General features: G+C 38.1%; 1 protein-coding gene across 3 annotated transcripts in view; it reads left to right on the forward strand.

Moving 5' to 3' along the window:
* Positions 1 to 3,498: 3,498 nt before the first annotated feature.
* The window catches only part of FoxP (forkhead box transcription factor P), a 475,517-nt gene continuing 460,243 nt past the window's right edge, over positions 3,499 to 18,772 (forward strand). For 2 of the 3 annotated variants that reach the window (XM_087354645.1, XM_087354655.1), the window contains exon 1: positions 9,258 to 9,554. Coding sequence is in view for 1 of the 3 variants with exons in the window: in XM_087354642.1 (XP_087210768.1) it covers positions 3,576 to 3,597 (22 nt within the window). In the remaining 2 variants the exon portion in view is untranslated. Of the gene's footprint in view, positions 3,598 to 9,257; positions 9,555 to 18,772 lie in introns of those variants that run through there. The other variant, XM_087354642.1, reaches the window with a different exon arrangement.

Consider the following 18,772-nt stretch of genomic DNA (forward strand, 5'->3'; position numbering starts at 1 on the left):
AACGCCTACTGTTGATACGGCGATGAAATGTAATTGCTGTGCTATGCTGGACGTACAACTCGGATGTGGAAGAAGGCGCATACAGGAAGACGAAGGTTCAGGTGGGAAGAAACAAAAACATTGTTTCGTAGTTTTCTTATGTTTTGTAATTGTCTGTATTTTGTTCATTTTAATTACAGGTAAATTAGTTTTGGGCAGCCGACCCACATTCCGTACAATTAAACGGATGAACGGGGTAGCAGAAGCGAGCGACAAGCCAGGGCCTTGCATGCAAGTATACCAGAATTGCCTTTTCTCCTTATATTGTTGTAGATTGCAGGAGTTTTAAATTTATGATTGAAGTTGGGAGCAGGGACCATGGCCCCAGCGACATCCCCCTTAATCTGGGCCTGCTACTTGTGTTTTGGATCGGGGGGGGGGGGTGTCCATGTATAATTACGTCCAAAAATGTGCCCTATTTTAACCTTAGATGTTATTTTTCACAGTATTTACATAATCAGGTTTTATTAACTTTACATCGTTACAAAAGATATTGACACTCGTATGTTTTAACTTTTATAAAAAAAATTGTAGGAATTTGAGTAAATCATAATCTTGTTCTTGGAGTTCCTGCTGAGTCATGTACAGTAGTTAACAATATTAAATCACTTCGTCTTGTTCATTTATAATATTCCGCAAACTTTGCTTTGTTCTTCTTTACGTTTTAAAAGTGTTGAACTCTCAGCAGTGGACAAGTACCTTATTCCTGATTGTCGGTCTGCAGCTGTGAGGATTAATATCGCATGCAGATTTTGTCCTCCTTTCTTTTATTGAATCAAATTTAATCGAAACGAAGCTCTAATATCATAGAGTTCGCATGTCTCGCAGGTCCGTTTCCGGTTTCGTGACAATAGAATAAGTGCAAAGAATTTTCGTAGCCAATTTGCGATGTATCGATCCACTTATACTGCGTTGCAGCGTTTTTGGCCGCTGAACTTTGTGAATTGGAACCTCGGAGCGAGTCACTTACTAGAAGTTTACTGGCAGGGATGACAGCAGGCCGCGTACAGTACACTTCAAATAAAATATCATCACGGTATGTAACACAGGAAAGTCGATTTCACTACACTACACATAACCTAAAAATTAACACTTGAGAGAGCATTAGATTAGATAATTTTATCTTCTTCACAACCATTCGGTGCTCTTGCCGAAGCTTCACTTAGACTTAGTTTGCCTTTCTGAGTGTTGTGATACGAGACGTTATCAATGACCAAAATCTAGATTGCAATGAACACCGCTGCACTGAACGACATAAACTCCTTCCTTCCTTTATTGAGTCGTCCGCATACTTGGCACTCCCTACAAGGTCGGCGGCCATAATCGGTGGATCCAGTTCCACGTCTCGAGGCTTTGCACGCTGCTTTATCAGAAGCATCATTCTATTTTCAAACAAACTCAACCAACACAAGGCAAGCGGCAGCTTGCACTGGTGTTTATAATCCCACAGGCAGTCCGGGACATCAGCTGAGAAGTGTTATCCATGCAAAGACATGTTCCAGGGTAATACCTCGACGAGAGAGAGAGAGAGACCAGCTTGGAATAAACCATATCTATTTAATAATAGGATTGGTAGCGAAGCAAGTAAGGGAGTAAACATTATACTCTTCTCGCCGTCTAAATCCTCAGCGCGTTCGCATTTGTGTGTGTGTATCTGTTGGAAGTCCAAAGTAGGTCTACCCGAGGTTGTCTACACGTGCGGTACACAAATTTCCACCATCTTATTCGTTTCTAGTCCGTAGAAAGGACAGAGACACCGTTGTGTTCAGCGTGGTGTGTACATACACCTGTGAAATTTCTCACGATGGTTCTCTGTCCCAGATTTTAGATCAGAAAGTAGCAAACCATTTAATACACACTTTTATCTGCGTACATGAAGTGAGTCCATTATTCGTAGACAGAATCTGAGTGTTTCAGCTCCGATTCTGTTCCAAGGATATCGAAAAATTTTATAATAATATACAATAAAACATTTTTATATTGCTCCAATATTAGTGTCCTGACAGCGCACAGAGTAGCCAGGCCAGGAAATTTCCAAAGCAAGTCCTGAAATGTCATCAAACTACAAAATGATAGCTTGAACGTATGCTTAAAAGTCTGTCAAATGACGTGAAAAGGACCAACGTTATTTTACGAGCTACTTTTGCAATCCTGAATTAAATTAAAACAATGAGTCATACCGCTGTCAAGTAAAATGGTACAAACAGTATAGATTTTGCTCAGTAGAGGGGACTAGTATTCGTGACTATAGTCCCATCTGTTAGGCACAATGAGAACCTACTATAAGGAGAGACAGAATGAAATACAAAACATTTCAACTTTATACAGAAATGCCAATATTTTAATACGCGCCGTACAATCTTGTATGTCATAAATGGTGGGATTGTAAGTTTAGATAGCTAGAAGCCTTGAAATAGGTTAATCTGTCATTCAAGCAATCTTAACCGAAGTAAAGAAAAGTTATAGAATACATAGCCCTGTTTTCCCTCCTGTTACTTCCAGAACTGGAAGGTATTGTATGAGTAATATTTCTTTGCCAGCACAATTTATACGTAGGACTACATTTCATATCTGTGGGCTTAGCTAATTAAAGCATATGGTAATGTTTCAGTTCTTAGACCAGCCACTCGGGTAATAGGGCTATTATGTAAAGTTTAGTCACTAGCATTCTAGTGTAATATTTAAAAGACCCTAAGTTCAAAGCTAAATGTCACCACGAATCTTACAATAGAAATCTGTGAGTGTAATTACTATTATGAATGTAAACAGGACGTAGAGCCAGCTGCTGAAAGGTGAAATATAACGAACGTAGGGAAGACTAGCTTAGATTTTCAATTTTGCGCATTTAGGTTCGTCATGTTGGTACACAACTTCAGTGGAAAAAAAGTTGAGTGCCGAGAGAGCGCGTTTAGATAGCTAGAAGCCTTGAAATAGGTTAATCTGTCATTCAAGCAATCTTAACCGAAGTAAAGAAAAGTTATAGAATACATAGCCCTGTTTTCCCTCCTGTTACTTCCAGAACTGGAAGGTATTGTATGAGTAATATTTCTTTGCCAGCACAATTTATACGTAGGACTACATTTCATATCTGTGGGCTTAGCTAATTAAAGCATATGGTAATGTTTCAGTTCTTAGACCAGCCACTCGGGTAATAGGGCTATTATGTAAAGTTTAGTCACTAGCATTCTAGTGTAATATTTAAAAGACCCTAAGTTCAAAGCTAAATGTCACCACGAATCTTACAATAGAAATCTGTGAGTGTAATTACTATTATGAATGTAAACAGGACGTAGAGCCAGCTGCTGAAAGGTGAAATATAACGAACGTAGGGAAGACTAGCTTAGATTTTCAATTTTGCGCATTTAGGTTCGTCATGTTGGTACACAACTTCAGTGGAAAAAAAGTTGAGTGCCGAGAGAGCGCGTGTTTGAAGCTTTGGGAAGAAAAGTGTGTTTTTGGGCGTGTGTCTTACGGATTTACGTTCACAGTTTTTTCATCATCTGCTGCCTAAGATTTGTGATCAGTTTCTTGAAGGGATGTCGAGTGAAGACTTCGGAGGTAAGCCATAATTACTACCATTTGCTTCGATCAGTGTTTCTTGTTGTTGGCAAACAAGTGCAACCAACTAGGGCCTAGTGACATTTCAGGGATATTATGAAGGTTATGTCTTGTTATGTTATGAACTTGATTACTTGGATTTGTTTTTATCTTGTTATTAATAGGAAGGTTCTGCTTTTACAGTGTTACTTTGCTGTTTTCTGTTTACCTTGTCTTTGCCTGTTTGTCGATCATGATAAAATTACATGTGACGTTAGGTCTTCATTCATAATTCAGAATTTGTTCGGGTTTACGTATTTTTGATTAGAGATATCTGTGATCCTACTGTACTCGATTTTATGGAGTCATTGTGTAGTTTTATCTCATACATTTATGCATAGGTTGAGTGTTTTTGAAAGTGTATGCTAGACAGAGATGCTGTAGCTGGTGACTGACCCTGAGGGAGATGCTGTAGACGGAGAACCCATGTTAGGGTTGGAAAGTGTAAAATGTGAGGAAGAGTACTTGTATTAAGGGTGAATATCTCGGAGGAAAATGTGCTTATGCAGTTATTGCAGAGATTCTTCAAGCTTGTGTGTGTGTGTGTGTGGGGGGGGATATTCTGACCTCGAACCTGTAAGGAGTGTTATAGCGCTCCTTGGAGTACGATGTAAGAATATATTATGGGCAGAACGTACGTGATTTCCTGATACAGGGTAGTTCAAATTAATAAATATAATATAGGAAAAAATATTTTGGGAAATACGAATTTGTCCACGAAAGGGATTAGCACCCCTATGCTTATAAATGATCTTGGGGTTTTGAATTCGGGGGGGGGGGGGAGTTGGTTACCATTTTGTTGTTAGTCGTGGACTGATTGTTAGAAATATATTAAGGACAAAGGAATAATAAATCCATAAATTATCGTATAGTAAGAAAATGACTGTCTTCTGGGTTATTGCGCTGTGTAGTCTGGTCGATGTTTACCAACGTTTCAGAGGTCATACTGCCTCCGTCATCAGGGCGATGAATATGAAGATTTCTGTCTTCTGGGTTGTTGCGCTGTGTAGTCTGGTCGATGTTTACCAACGTTTCAGAGGTCATACTGCCTCCGTCATCAGAGTATGAAGATTTCTGTCTTCTGGGTTCTTGCGCTGCGTAGTCTGGTCGATGTTAACCAACGTTTCAGAGGTCATACTGCCTCCGTCGTCAGAGTATGAATATTTCTGTCTTCTGGGTTGTTGCGCTGTGTAGTCTGGTCGATGTTAACCAACGTTTAGGAGGTCATACTGCCTCCGTCATCAGAGTATGAAGATTTCTGTCTTCTGGGTTGTTGCGCTGTGTAGTCTGGTCGATGTTTACCAACGTTTCAAAGGTCATACTGCCTCCGTCATCAGGGAGAATACTCACCGCCCTGATGACGGAGGCAGTATGACCTCTGAAACGTTGGTTAACATCGACCAGACTACACAGCGCAACAACCCAGAAGACAGAAATCTTCATAATTTTAATTAGTTTTTAATGCAACAGAGGGAGGAATTCTATCCAATCTCTTGGGATACACAGATTTCTTAATCTTACGATTAATTTCGACATTTAATATCCTTCAGTAACAATATAATTAATGATTTACATCAGCCTGCCCAATTTTGATTCTGAATTACAAACAATTCAACACCTAAAATGCGTACAACAAGGAATATGTCAGGAATTGTCATTGAATCTCAGGGAAATCTGTCTTGGAGCTCACTGTACACTCTTCTTAGTGACATCTTTTAGCTGTGACTGTACATCCTTCGGTAACCTCACATATGTGGTCATTTGTTTCTTAAAAGTGTCTAACTGTTACACTGCGTATGTGATATACAGAATCGTTTTATTCTGATAGCTTGTGGATGCGAGGCCGGAAGAAATGGTTTTCGAATCGCACTGCTGAACAAAGTCGTTTGCGATTCTTTTGTGTTGCTGTACGCTCTGCGTCTATTTTATGATATCGGCCCCAGGAAAAAGAAATAACTCCTCAAACGAGTGATAGACGGTAATGCGAGTAGTTGAAGCCGGTTTTTGTAACTCATATCGAAGGGTCTTCGGTCTGAATTAAGGTGATATTTATTTCAGGATTACAACTTGTCTTTCTTCGGGAAAAGCTAGGAGAATTACGGAAAATTGTTATCTTAATTAAGTTTTTATTGATACAATATTTTATTTTCCGTCTATACACAAACTTAAAATAATGTTGTTAAAATTACTTAAAATTATAACGTTCTCAGTAGATACTGCATCTTGTTACATTTTTGTTATCGATAACAAAAATGTAACAAGATGCAGTATCTACTGAGAACGTTATAATTTTAAGTAATTTTAATAACATTATTTTAAGTTTGTGTATAGACGGAAAATAAAATATTGTACCAATAAAACACAAACATGACGCAATTAAGATATAAGTTTTTATTGTCATTAGGAGAAATCTGGTTCTCTCTCTTCCTATCATTAAAACGTTTCGTAGTTTTGCTCAGACACATCTAGAATAAATCGCAATAATATCTTAAAATAATATATTCTGTGCCTATAATTTTATTTAATTTATTTATTTTTATTATATTTTAATTTTATACTGAGCGACTACCAAAACATAGATGTTGATTCACGGAATACTTAGGCAAAAGTCCTAATTTTTTAAAAAAGAAAACTTTTGTCAAGTTTTTAAAATCCAAAAATTCTTACTTTAAAAGCAATGAAGCTTCACAAATGTTTAGAAGGTTATTGTATTTTCTTAAGGTCAGTGTGAATTATAAGAGATTAATTTTTTAGAATTACTTCTTATCATTATTATTTTGTAAATGAGTGTACACATCGCTTTTTCATCTTACATGATGCACAATTACAAGTCACAAATCGGTACACGCGAGCAACAAAGATTACGAAATTAAAATTGCTATAACTGATATGAAAAAAAGCTAGCACACAATCAGCTGTTAACATCGCAACACTGGCTAACGTGAGATCTTGGAATGTCCTTAAGTCTCGTCTCCCTTCAAGCCAATGCTATAAGGCGTCTCCCCATAATTACGCATGAGTAAACACGGCTTTCTAAAGTATACACTGAATGAATATCATCACCGGACTAGCTTCTTTTGGCTAAAGATACATTTTTGTGATCGATTTTGCAGTCTTACAGCTTATAGAGTACTAAGGAACCACAAAATTAAAACACAATTGTTTATATTTTTCGTTTTTTTCAAAGTGTTAGCCGGGCTAACACTGCTAACATGTACCGTCCTCCACTGGGTACAGTTCGTTACATCTTAACATATGAAAAGTCGAGTTAAAATGATTTTCACTTGTTACGTGGATATAAAACAGCTTGACTGTAATTTCAGTCTCCGAAAGGTCATAGTAGTTATTTAAAAAAAACAGCGAAATATATAGCAGTGTAACGCCTGCGTGAGAGAGAGAGAGAGAGAGAGAGAGAGAGAGAATAGAGGAGAGGCCAGATCTTACCTAAGCCACACATAAATCCGGAACAATACCGAGGCAGGAGCCCCCCGGAGTCAAAAACAACGAGCTTCTACAATTGTTTCCAGGCTTAGTAACTGAGCTACCGTCTTAAAAACGTGTTAGAAAAGTCAAATATTTTATACAGCAGGCAACAAAATGTTTTTATTCCAAATGAAAAGCGATCTCTTTTTTTTTTTCTGGAACATTTAATATTCTACTTGAATGACACAAAACTTAACCGGTGATTCAGGCCCCAACACGCACTTAATGTTAACATTCGAGCGGAACCTTGGAAATTAATGCTCGGGGCTTAAATAATGCTGAAGTGCATTTTAACGGTTTGATTACGACATTTGAAACAATGAGAGACTGAAAGAAGGGAAAAATAGCGAGATTCGTCCGACATTTCAGCAAAGGTAAACAATGAGAATTGCTATTCTTTCTCGCACCACTGTATTCAGTAAATGTGGAAAACCACGCGATAAATTTAATCCATCTACGTTAAACACTCGTTGAAAGCGTGTCATTTCAAATTTCGTTATGTTTCGATTCACTTTTACAAATAGAATATTTTTATTATAATAGAGCAGGGCGCTCCTTTCGGAGCGCCTCGGGGGGGCTTGGTCAAGTTTGTAAAACGCAACCAACCTTGTGTTAGAAACTAAACTAACCCCCCCCCCCCCCCGAATGGAGGGTTCAAACAATTGACCTTGGTCGATGTTAACCAACGTTTTAGAGGACATACTGCCTCCGTCATCAGAGTATGAAGATTTCTGTCTTCTGGGTTGTTGCGCTGTGTAGTCTGGTCGATGTTAACCAACGTTTCAGAGGACATACTGCCTCCGTCATCAGAGTATGAAGATTTCCGTCTTCTGGGTTGTTGCGCTGTGTAGTCTGGTCGATGTTAACCAACGTTTCAGAGGACATACTGCCTCCGTCATCAGAGTATGAAGATTTCCGTCTTCTGGGTTGTTGCGCTGTGTAGTCTGGTCGATGTTAACCAACGTTTCAGAGGACATACTGCCTCCGTCATCAGAGTATGAAGATTTCTGTCTTCTGGGTTGTTGCGCTGTGTAGTCTGGTCGATGTTAACCAACGTTTCAGAGGACATACTGCCTCCGTCATCAGAGTATGAAGATTTCCGTCTTCTGGGTTGTTGCGCTGTGTAGTCTGGTCGATGTTAACCAACGTTTCAGAGGACATACTGCCTCCGTCATCAGAGTATGAAGATTTCCGTCTTCTGGGTTGTTGCGCCGTGTAGTCTGGTCGATGTTAACCAACGTTTCAGAGGACATACTGCCTCCGTCATCAGAGTATGAAGATTTCTGTCTTCTGGGTTGTTGCGCTGTGTAGTCTGGTCGATGTTAACCAACGTTTCAGAGGACATACTGCCTCCGTCATCAGAGTATGAAGATTTCCGTCTTCTGGGTTGTTGCGCTGTGTAGTCTGGTCGATGTTAACCAACGTTTCAGAGGACATACTGCCTCCGTCATCAGAGTATGAAGATTTCCGTCTTCTGGGTTGTTGCGCCGTGTAGTCTGGTCGATGTTAACCAACGTTTCAGAGGTCATACTGCCTCCGTCATCAGGGCTACACAGCGCAATAACCCAGAAGACGGATATCTTCATGACCTTTGTCATGTGTTTAAAAAATAACCAACCCCCCTTCTGGGGGGTTGGTTGCGTTTTAAAATCTTAACTAACACGCTAAACTAACTCCCCTTCGGGGGGTTATTTTAGTGTCTCATTCAAGTGTTTTAACCCCTGAGTAAGAAACTAAACTAACCCCCCCCCCCCCGAATGGAGGGTTCAAACAATTGACAATTGGGGGGTTGGTCATTATAGTAGACTCTCCCATTACGTAAACATTAGTAAAATGTATGTTTTTTTAAGTTAATATCACAGTAAATATTTATGATATTTACATTAAAGTCTTAAGATAATCAAATCCCTTTCATAATTATTTTAATTTATTCATAAAAATAACTTAGTACTTTCGATTCTATATACAAATATTCTGTATCATACTTTTTTTTTGTAATAAACTATTATCGTGGTATTTATTTGAATTATCTGTGCAATTGGTCTCTTATAAACGTCATAACGTCGAGGATTTTAAGTTTACGAACGATACCCAGAGTGGTGTGACGTGTGTCTGTGGCTGCCTCTGGCCAGTTGTTCAGCTGAATGGGTGCAGATGGTTGGCTAAGTAAAATGAGGACGTTCGGATGGCAGGTTCATAGACCAAACAAAAATAAATCAGGTGCATAAATATAACTTTGAATATAATTTTCGCGACTGTTCGTTCTTAACTAACCATCTTTTAGTGTAAATTTATCTAGTGTTTTATCTTCGCATTGTGTTTATCAAAACTGAACCCAGTTTACTCTGTGAACGTTGTGACTCGTAGTTTGAATATTGATTGTCGTGTGAAGTGTTTTTCTAATGGGGCCTGTTCGACGTGGAAATGAAACTTAGGTAAGTGAAATTATTTCTTTAAATATTTGAATAAAGATACTGGTAATAATTCGTGAGAAATTTATGTAGATTACTACTGACATTTTATTACGCGTTCCATTCGAGGTTATGTCTGTCTGTCTTTCCGTTAGTCCCCAAGTTTAATTTACGTAAGTACTCAATAGATTTTGATGTGATTTGGAATTTGTGATATTGTGTGATCGGTTGTATATTTAAACATAAACGTCGTTGATTAAATTCTGGTATACAGTATAAACGCTTATTTGGATGAAGTTCGAGTGTTAAGTATATTATTTTACGAAAATACTATTCTTCTTAAGGGAGGTCGAAAGATGACAAAACCTGTAGGTCATTGGCCAAGGCTTTAAGAAGTAGGAAGTTTGTTAAGGCAAGATGAGCTTCATAAACAAGATGTAGTCATACATCCCACCTGCGGTCCAGACCGAAAACATGGCCCCCAACTTCAAGAATGCTGAAACATTAATCATAATGAAAACGTAATTAACTCCACCTTGGCCTAAACAGACACGAAACTTAATCCGTGTTTGTGTGTAAGAGTTTAACGGGGGTTTGAGATGCAGAGAAATATCTACGTTTCTCCTGCGGTAGCATGTCGCGGTCAGAGTTAAGCAACTGCTGTATCCGTCGGCCCTCAATACGATCCTACAAGAAGCAAGCTTAAAGCATCTTATGTATCCTACCGTGGCCCCCACTCAGGAAAAAAAAAATATATATCCATATTAAAAAAATAGATTTAGGGAACGTAAAAATATGAATTTCGGTCACGCGTAGCTTGAAATCATGTAGAAACTGTCTTTATTTAAGATAAGCCCATATTGAACCATGCCTGTTCGGATACGCAAGTACTTTTAGACACCTCCAGACACATCAACGTGTCTACACTATCATCTTTGGCCGATGTAGAACATCAAAAGCATTTCACTTCAAAACAATACATTTGGTCCAATATGTGAAAATAATCTGGATATGAACATCACCAAAAAAGCTACACAACAGAAATTGTAATTGAGTTTTAAGTTTGTTGATATAATTTTACACCTGAAGATGGTTCGATGAAACCGAAACATGTTGTAAAAAATGTTCCAAATGTAAATCGATTATTCGATGTGGAACATAAAATGATATTTTAATTATCTTATTTGTAAATTTTTTTTAAATATAATTGTGATTAGACGGACAAAACCCGAATAATTAATTCCATATAAAGAATAAAAAATAAATTAAAAGTTTTAAACGAAACACCAAGTCTGTTCATTTCATCGTCTCAATACTTAAAAAGAAATAGATTCAATTTTTGTTTCGATGTGTTGGTTCTTTGAAAACTTTAAACGCAGACCGACAATCTTACAGTTTCCACGTTTTTGGATAAACAGAATCTTCGCGCAGATTTCCGTCCTCCTGCGTGTGTCCTCAACCCTTCTTCTTCTCCAATTAGTACTCGTACAACCCCATTCTCGCCCCCCCCCCCCACCCCCGGGGGCTCACTCTTATAGAGTCCCATACCATATCCACCCAAAATTAATTCCTACGCTCGGTTATATGTGTATTTCATGTCTCGAGTGTGCCAGTCCGACGGAAAGAGGCCATTTTGTAACGTTTTAGAGGTCTTAAAGAGATTGTGCGTTTTACTGCCTAGTTAACAGATGTTCACATTTCTACGGCACACGGAGTTTGGGAGCCCGGAGTGTTCCAACCGGGTCTTTGACCATTATCGGCACCCTTGTCCTTGTAACGAAGCCAAATGAAACCGTCCCGCTAAGTATTAGCAGGATAATATCTCGAATTTGTGTTAGAACGACGGCAGAAGGCATCACAGAGCATCGCAGAACCTTTTTCGTGTCTGACGACCTCGTACAGAACCCGTCGCAAGCCTAACCTTTGATCTAATCTACCCTAACGTTGCTAACGAAGGGACAGTGAGAATCTTAAGTTTTTTTAAATGTAAGATCCGATCCAGTTCTTTAAAATACCCGAAACTGACTCATCTAGCGAGTTATGTCCGTGACCCTTCTGGGAATCTCGATAAAACCTCTCGGTGAATGTCGTTAACATTAGAAGGCTCGAATATTTAATGATTTTTTGCCAGAGATACGAGCTTAAACGCACTTAAAACTAATTATGCAATGTAGCGAAACATCTTTTACACATAAATTCATAAAACTAGGGAAAGTTAACCACTGGTTTCGTTACAAAAGCCACTGCTGCCATCTTTTGAACTCTGACCTTAACCACTGAAAACTTCTAATATATTTTTGCTAAAGAAAAATACCGATCACGTTAACCTCTCAGTCTAAGACGTGGTTTGATAAAACGCGGTAGTGACCTATTTTGGACAAGATTTATCTCATAGTGACTGAGGAAAACTCGAAAAAAGTCCATCCATATTTGAATCTGATACCTCCTGAGTAAGAAACATGAATAATAAATGCTACAAATTCTCATTATCTATAAATTAACACGTTCTACCCCTCTACCTGTTAATTGTTTATTTAATGACGCTTTCAGTTACCAAGGTTTTTTTGTAATGTCAAATGATGGAATGATCAATGAACACAGAGACAGGTCGTGGTATGATTTAACGTACTAACCGTGCATTGACCTTGAAGGACTGAGGAATACTACTGACTACCTCAGTAAGGATAGCCGGTCTTAAACTGGGACTTCCCGATTGCGAAAAGGATTTGGTTACCTGCTCCACCATGACGGTCGATGAGTTTTAACTTGATATGATATAATTATCATATATTTCTCTAAATTGCATTCGTTTGTGAGTGGAAAAGAGACTGGGATTCTGTCACCACACCACCTTCCCGATCTACGAAATCTCCTAGCCATTGCTGAGGTCTAGGAACTGTGGAACATAACCTAGTTGCCTTCTGTACTCCTTCCTGATGCGGTCCTAGGGATACGGGTTATTATTTTCTGTGCTGACTTTTTAAAATAATCAGTGGTGATACAGTTGCCTAAGTTATCCACTTTTCAGAACGGTGTCCGTTGGTAACACCGACCTTTTTTTTTCTAAAAAAAATTGTACGTTTCTATTTTATTTTCATATATAACTCTATGAATAGGGATGAAGTTCATTTTCCATTGCGGAAAGCTTTGTTTTTACCCGGATTCTCCATAGTTTATCCAGTTCTCATGTCGAGAGTAAAAAGAGGGGGGGGGGTCCTCGCACATGCCCACAATCATTAATTAAAATAAAAGTAATATAGCAAGAATATGCTGTCGCATGGAAATTCAATATTCCTCGTACACAAACTACATGTGTTTGGAAATACGAGTTCAAATATGTTATTCCTCTAATTAGTTAAATTAAGTCTATGAATTTAAACAAAAAAAAAATTGCCTATTCGAGATATTATTTTTCTGTATGCGTGAAGGAAGGATTGTGGCTGTAAGTGTCAAAAGGGTGGGGGGGGGAGGAGGGTAGATTATCTGTGCCGACAATATGAAAACACACCACCAGGTCGCGTGAGGGTGGTGTGAACGGGCGGGATACTGTTTCACGGATTTCAGCTACCCCCAAGCGAATTGCATTACGTTTTCAGCGCCATTAAGGCTCGGTTCTAAAGAATTGGTATTGGTTCACGAGGAACTGTTCAATGTTTTGTGTGCACAGTTTATTACTTTACAAACCAATGACTAAAATAAATCGTATTTTTGGTCACACTTCGTCGAAACAATTCTTACATTTTTAGCGCAACAGACAAATGTTTGTTTTGAAGGAGTGTTAATGCCTTTTCAAAGGATCATTTAATACAAAATATTTGACTTTATTCTTGTTTATAGACTGGTTTGAGCTCCTAGTTCGTTTCCATAGTCATAGAGACATCAACTGTCACTGTCTGAGCGGATAATTGATTTGACCTTGAAATGAAATTTCGTTTATAAAAAGCTTCACGGTGGCTTGTGACGGTGGATTCAAATGGCATTCGTAGTCTTTATTCTCTCACATCATAATGATGAGCAGTCTGATGTTGAGAAAACCTTATTTTGGCATGCTCAGCGCGTTTTCTCCTCCCACAGTTTTTCAATCACATAGGAACAGCTGAACTGTCTCAAGACCAGCTTACATCGAATCCTCCTCATCTATTCGATTGTACGCTACGGCACATGGTTCTGGCTCACACACACCCCATATGTTCCACCTCCAGCTGCATGAAGACAAGAATGATGGCTATGCCCTCATTGCACTATAAGTTTAAAGTGACGTATTACTTGTAATATCCTGATCAGTAGACAAATCCTACGAGAGCTATTTCTACTTTCTCCTCTCGTTCTCCTCATTCTACCATACCCTTCGTGCAATGCAGTCGATAGCAGAAAGAGTTATGCGATAATCGATACTAGTCGGATTTATGCGTAACCATTCATGAGCCTGTCAGGGTTAATACGTTTTACGAGAACTTAAGAACTTTGACTTAGGATCAACAGTGATTTACTGGAAACATTGAATTAGAGCTCAGCAGATGTTATATTTACCTCAAAAATAAAATAAAATTGATATTAGCTGATGATTAATTGATCGAATTATTCACTCGACAATGGCAGTCATGATGAACATGATAATGCTTGCGAGTGTTATATTGATAATATTATCCTACCACCCACTCAACCATCCACCAGCTCTTAGTGGTTATCTCCACTTCGATCGTAGACAACTTTTGTGACGTACCAAGCGTTGTAAATGTAGTGGTTTGATACTCCACATGGCTTACCAGAAAATCCCTTTGATGGTATCTGTGAGAAAATTCTTTTATCATTTGTAAGTCGGTTAAGGATTATAAGATTTATGTGCTGACCACTCATCCCCATCTAGTGCCGAGGTTAAGAATGAGTAGGAGCTTCTAAACCCCCTCCCCCAAGCGTCTAAATGGCGTATAGCGGAACAGATTTTATTTCGTGAGTCAAATCTGACAACTTGTAAATCGTGAATTTGTTTTTGGTTTGATGTAATAAAAGTATTCTGTTTGTTATTACGATATGAACAAAAACTTTCCCATTCAAAAGATGGATGACATTTATATGACGGTCGGGATAAAACATTTGTGGAAAAGCAAATATATCTCAATTAAATGATGATGTATCTGGTGAAACTAAGTAGTCGGACTGGAAATTATTAGTGACCGCACTAAAGACCTTGAGGAATAAAATAATCTAAAATATTCTAAAGGTTTGAAAGAGATTTGCCAAGTTTATTCTCGTATTTTAGTGAGGTTTTTTTTTTTAAATTTTATTTTCGAACGTTCAGTCAGACGCATGGTACGGACAGGTGGAGACGTTCATTAACTATTTCAGCCGTGACAAGATAAACAGAAAAAAAAATAAGTTTCCAAAATGTGACTGGCAGTTGAGAAGTGTCCATTCTTTAAACGTTGTGAGGTTATGTTTGCCAATTTCATACGCTACAGTCTTCATGGAAGTTATTTTCAACACCTTCTCAACCTGGAGCGTTTATTTTCGTTCCGTGCGAGTTGCCAAGATGCCAATTTTAGACAATGCGTGTGGGGTGAATTATTAACACATGGTGCTTATATAGACCACGAGTCTTATTGCAGGCGAGGACGACCACATCTGATATGATGACTGTTTCGAACACTTACTTTCTTTCGTCTGACTTGACGCATTACGAGAGTCAGCTGATGATTTGTCGTAGTCCGTGGACAACAACCTTCCTTGAGAAGCCACTAGTCGCTCAGCTAGTCAATAGAGTCCTAGTATTTTATAGAAGTGTTTATAAGAACCCACCACTTCATCTCACTGATCCTGAGATGAATAAATACAGTCCAGCTCAGTCCACATCCTTCAGCCAAATTTATTTCAGGTCTCCCCATTTAAACCTAGGATTTCGTAAATAATAGACGCATTTATCGTATATTTCTCGTGCATGTTGGATGCCATAACAAAGTTATCTTTTTAATTTGTTTATCCTTATAATATTTCTTTACGTGTATTACTACTAATTTCGAAATTACTCATGAATTTTTATCCAGACTCCTAAATATGACGCTGTTTAAAATTCATAGGCTTTAATCATCGTACGCTGGCCTTGTAATCCTGGGGTCTCGGGTTCGATTCCCGGCGGTGCCCGAATTTATAACTTGTGTTGGGCAAGGCCGTGGTCTAGGCAACACGGAGTTTTCCTCCGTGGCATCCCAACAATTACTCCATTCACACACAGAAGAAGGCAATGGCAAACCACTTCTGGATCATCTGCCAAGAACGTATATGAACAGGTCCCAGTCCGAGATGAGAAAAGGATGGAAGGATCCTGTTCATATGGACCTGTCGTCAGACAGAACACTAAATAAATATAAAAATAAATGAGATGATAAGATATTCATTATTGTTGAATAGTTGAAGATTTGGAAGAAGTAGCCTTTGCCAATTTTAGACTACTGGTGTTGCCACGTCTCGGAAAAAGAAATTATAAATCGAAGAAGAATTTCAATCGATATATTCAGTATCGAATCGGGTCCTTCTTAATACAAGTCCAGATTGGTAACGTCTATATGAATTTGTCTGGTATGGTAGATGAAATGCACAGAAGCCCTTCCAGTAGGACAGATAGCTCGGTTGATTATCATCAAACAAAGTTTACGTAGGAATCGACTCAGCGTATTCTCCACAATGTGATGATAAACGTCTTCTGTTCATTTAGATGCATTACTTATACGCTTATCTAAACAAGCCCCCGCCATAAATGAAGCCACTGTCTAACCATCGCGGTTATACAACATTTATGGAAGCAACTAATTACTTAAGTCAGTATCACTCAGAATACCCCCATGAAATTAATTGAAGTATCTAAAAATATGTTTCAAATATGTGAAACGTTTGTCAGACTTTCGAGCAATGACTTTTGACAGTCATAAAGCTTTCTAACACCATGTGTGTGGATGATACTAAATCCTTATTAAAATACGTAGCTAAAGTTATTTGTTTTACGTAAGTATAATTCTTGTTATATCACGCACGCGAGATTACAAATACAGGATGATTCAAAAGGTTAGGACCAAACTGAGGGAGCATATAGAGAGACTCAGAGAGGACAACTTTCGAATAGGAATCTATGTCCTCCGAAGTTATCCTGAGTCAATCGAGGCCATTGACGTCTGATAATATACCGCTGAAATAATCGTACTTTGATATTCTCCTAATAGCTTAATTTTAATTAATTATTCTTGTCCGTCTAATGACAATTTAAAATTTAAAATTAAAATTAAGATAATTAAAATATCATGTGATGTTCCTATCGAAACATTCGATTTACATTTTAGAACATCTTTTTCTTACAACATGTTTCGGTTCTTAAATGAACCATCTTCAGGTGTATAAAAATTAATTAAAATTATATAAACTTAAAACTTAATCATAATTTCTTATATATCTTAATTTGAATTTTAAATTTTAAAATTGTGATTAGACGGACAAGAATAATTAATTAAATATATATTTTCCACAATATGACGCAACTATACCATCTGAGCTTAATTTTGTTTTTTTATTAATGTACAAGGATTACATTAGCAATCTTACAAACCAAATTATTTCAACAGTATGTTATCAGACTTCCCTACCTTCAATGGCCTCGACTGACTCAGGATAAATTCGGAGGACATGGATTCCTATTCGAAAGTTGTCCTCTCTGAGTCTCTCTATATGCTCCTTCAGTTTGGCACTAACATTTTGAATCACCCTGTATAAAACGAATGCTATGTAACTTTTTCGTTATGTGGGCATGACTTTTCGCCATAGTCGAAAAATTTTATAAAGCAATTGTTTCGGGAAAACCTGATGTTATGGGGAAAAACGGAAATTGAATTAAAATACGGTATATGAAAAATGTAAAGTGGTGAATAATTGCGTGCTTCAAGAGGAAAGGAAGACGAGACATCGAACAAGGAGTAGAGTAGGGCAGAGGCTGGCACACGACATTCATCAGATCGCGGGGGTTAACCCCTGTCGCAGGCCACAGTTTTCAGAGGCATACTCATGGACGTGTTTGAGAAAACACTTCCATATTCATGTACATTAAAGTTTGTTTGAACGGTCAAGTTTCCAACCCATTCAAAGGGTCGGAGTTTTTTTTTTTTGGGGGGGGGGCATTCAACTTGTAAGGTAAAGACAACGGGACGGGGAGGGTTGAGGTGTGTGTGTGTGTGTGTAGAATAGTTATAGCGAAGAGAATGCTCAGGGCATCGGATGAAATGGGATGAGTAGAGAAATCACAAACAATCTTTCGGTGGCACGAAGTGAAAACAGGCCCGACGTCTGAGCTATTAATCTGCAAAGCTGTGTATGTGGTAAAGATTCTTCGACTTTGACGTCAGTGTTTGCTAGCTGAGGCCGGGGTTGGAACAAGGATACTCCAAAGTTAGAGAATGCGATGTAAACAGTGGTTCAGGAGAGGGGGCAAAGCCAGTAAGCAGGAATTGGTGTTTGTTATAGGTTATACACACCAAGTCAACCCTCACCCTTGCCCCCCCCCCCCGAAATTCAAGCCAAGAATTAGCTCACTTAGAACGGTGCTGGTCCCTACTTTACCACAGTACGATCAAGCCTCGTGTTCCTGAAGTCAGTTACACCGGAGAGCTTTCTGCGATGATAGTTCGCAAAATGAACGGTATTAATTAAAACCGGAAAAATAAATACGATTTTATGTTTAAAATTTATCAACTGCACCAGCATCCGTCTGTCAAGAGTTGAGGACACACTCGAATTCCAATGTAACGACCTTTTACAGCGGACTGTAAAACGAAGTCTCTCTGTAAATGTAAATAAAATTCGATGAGGAATGAAGATGTAAAGAAAAGAATTACTGGAGAAAATTTTTTTGTCCACACTGACTTTGCCAGTACTAAATCAGAAACGGAACGATAAGAAATGTAACCGAAATTAATGTATTTTTTTCAGAAATATTTTAATATAGATATTATCGTATTTCAATAGCTTTGAACAGTTCTTCAAAATATATGTTAATTTTAATGTTTGTTCTAAGACATATTGGCGACTTTCAAGAATTTTCTGTACAAAGTTTATAAACAAAGGCAGTTTAATTTACTCTTAGATTGTTTATTCGTATTGTTTTAGTATAAATCAATGTTACCACCGTTTCGAAATAGAAAAAATATCATGTTTGAAACTTCCCTGTCTCGTAATGTACGCACGGAATGAAAGGTATACTATAAACG

Source organism: Zootermopsis nevadensis, unplaced genomic scaffold (assembly GCF_977971745.1).
Source record: "Zootermopsis nevadensis isolate Lab colony 2312 unplaced genomic scaffold, Znev_1.0 Znev_ptg000023l, whole genome shotgun sequence".
NCBI lineage: Eukaryota > Metazoa > Arthropoda > Insecta > Blattodea > Termopsidae > Zootermopsis > Zootermopsis nevadensis.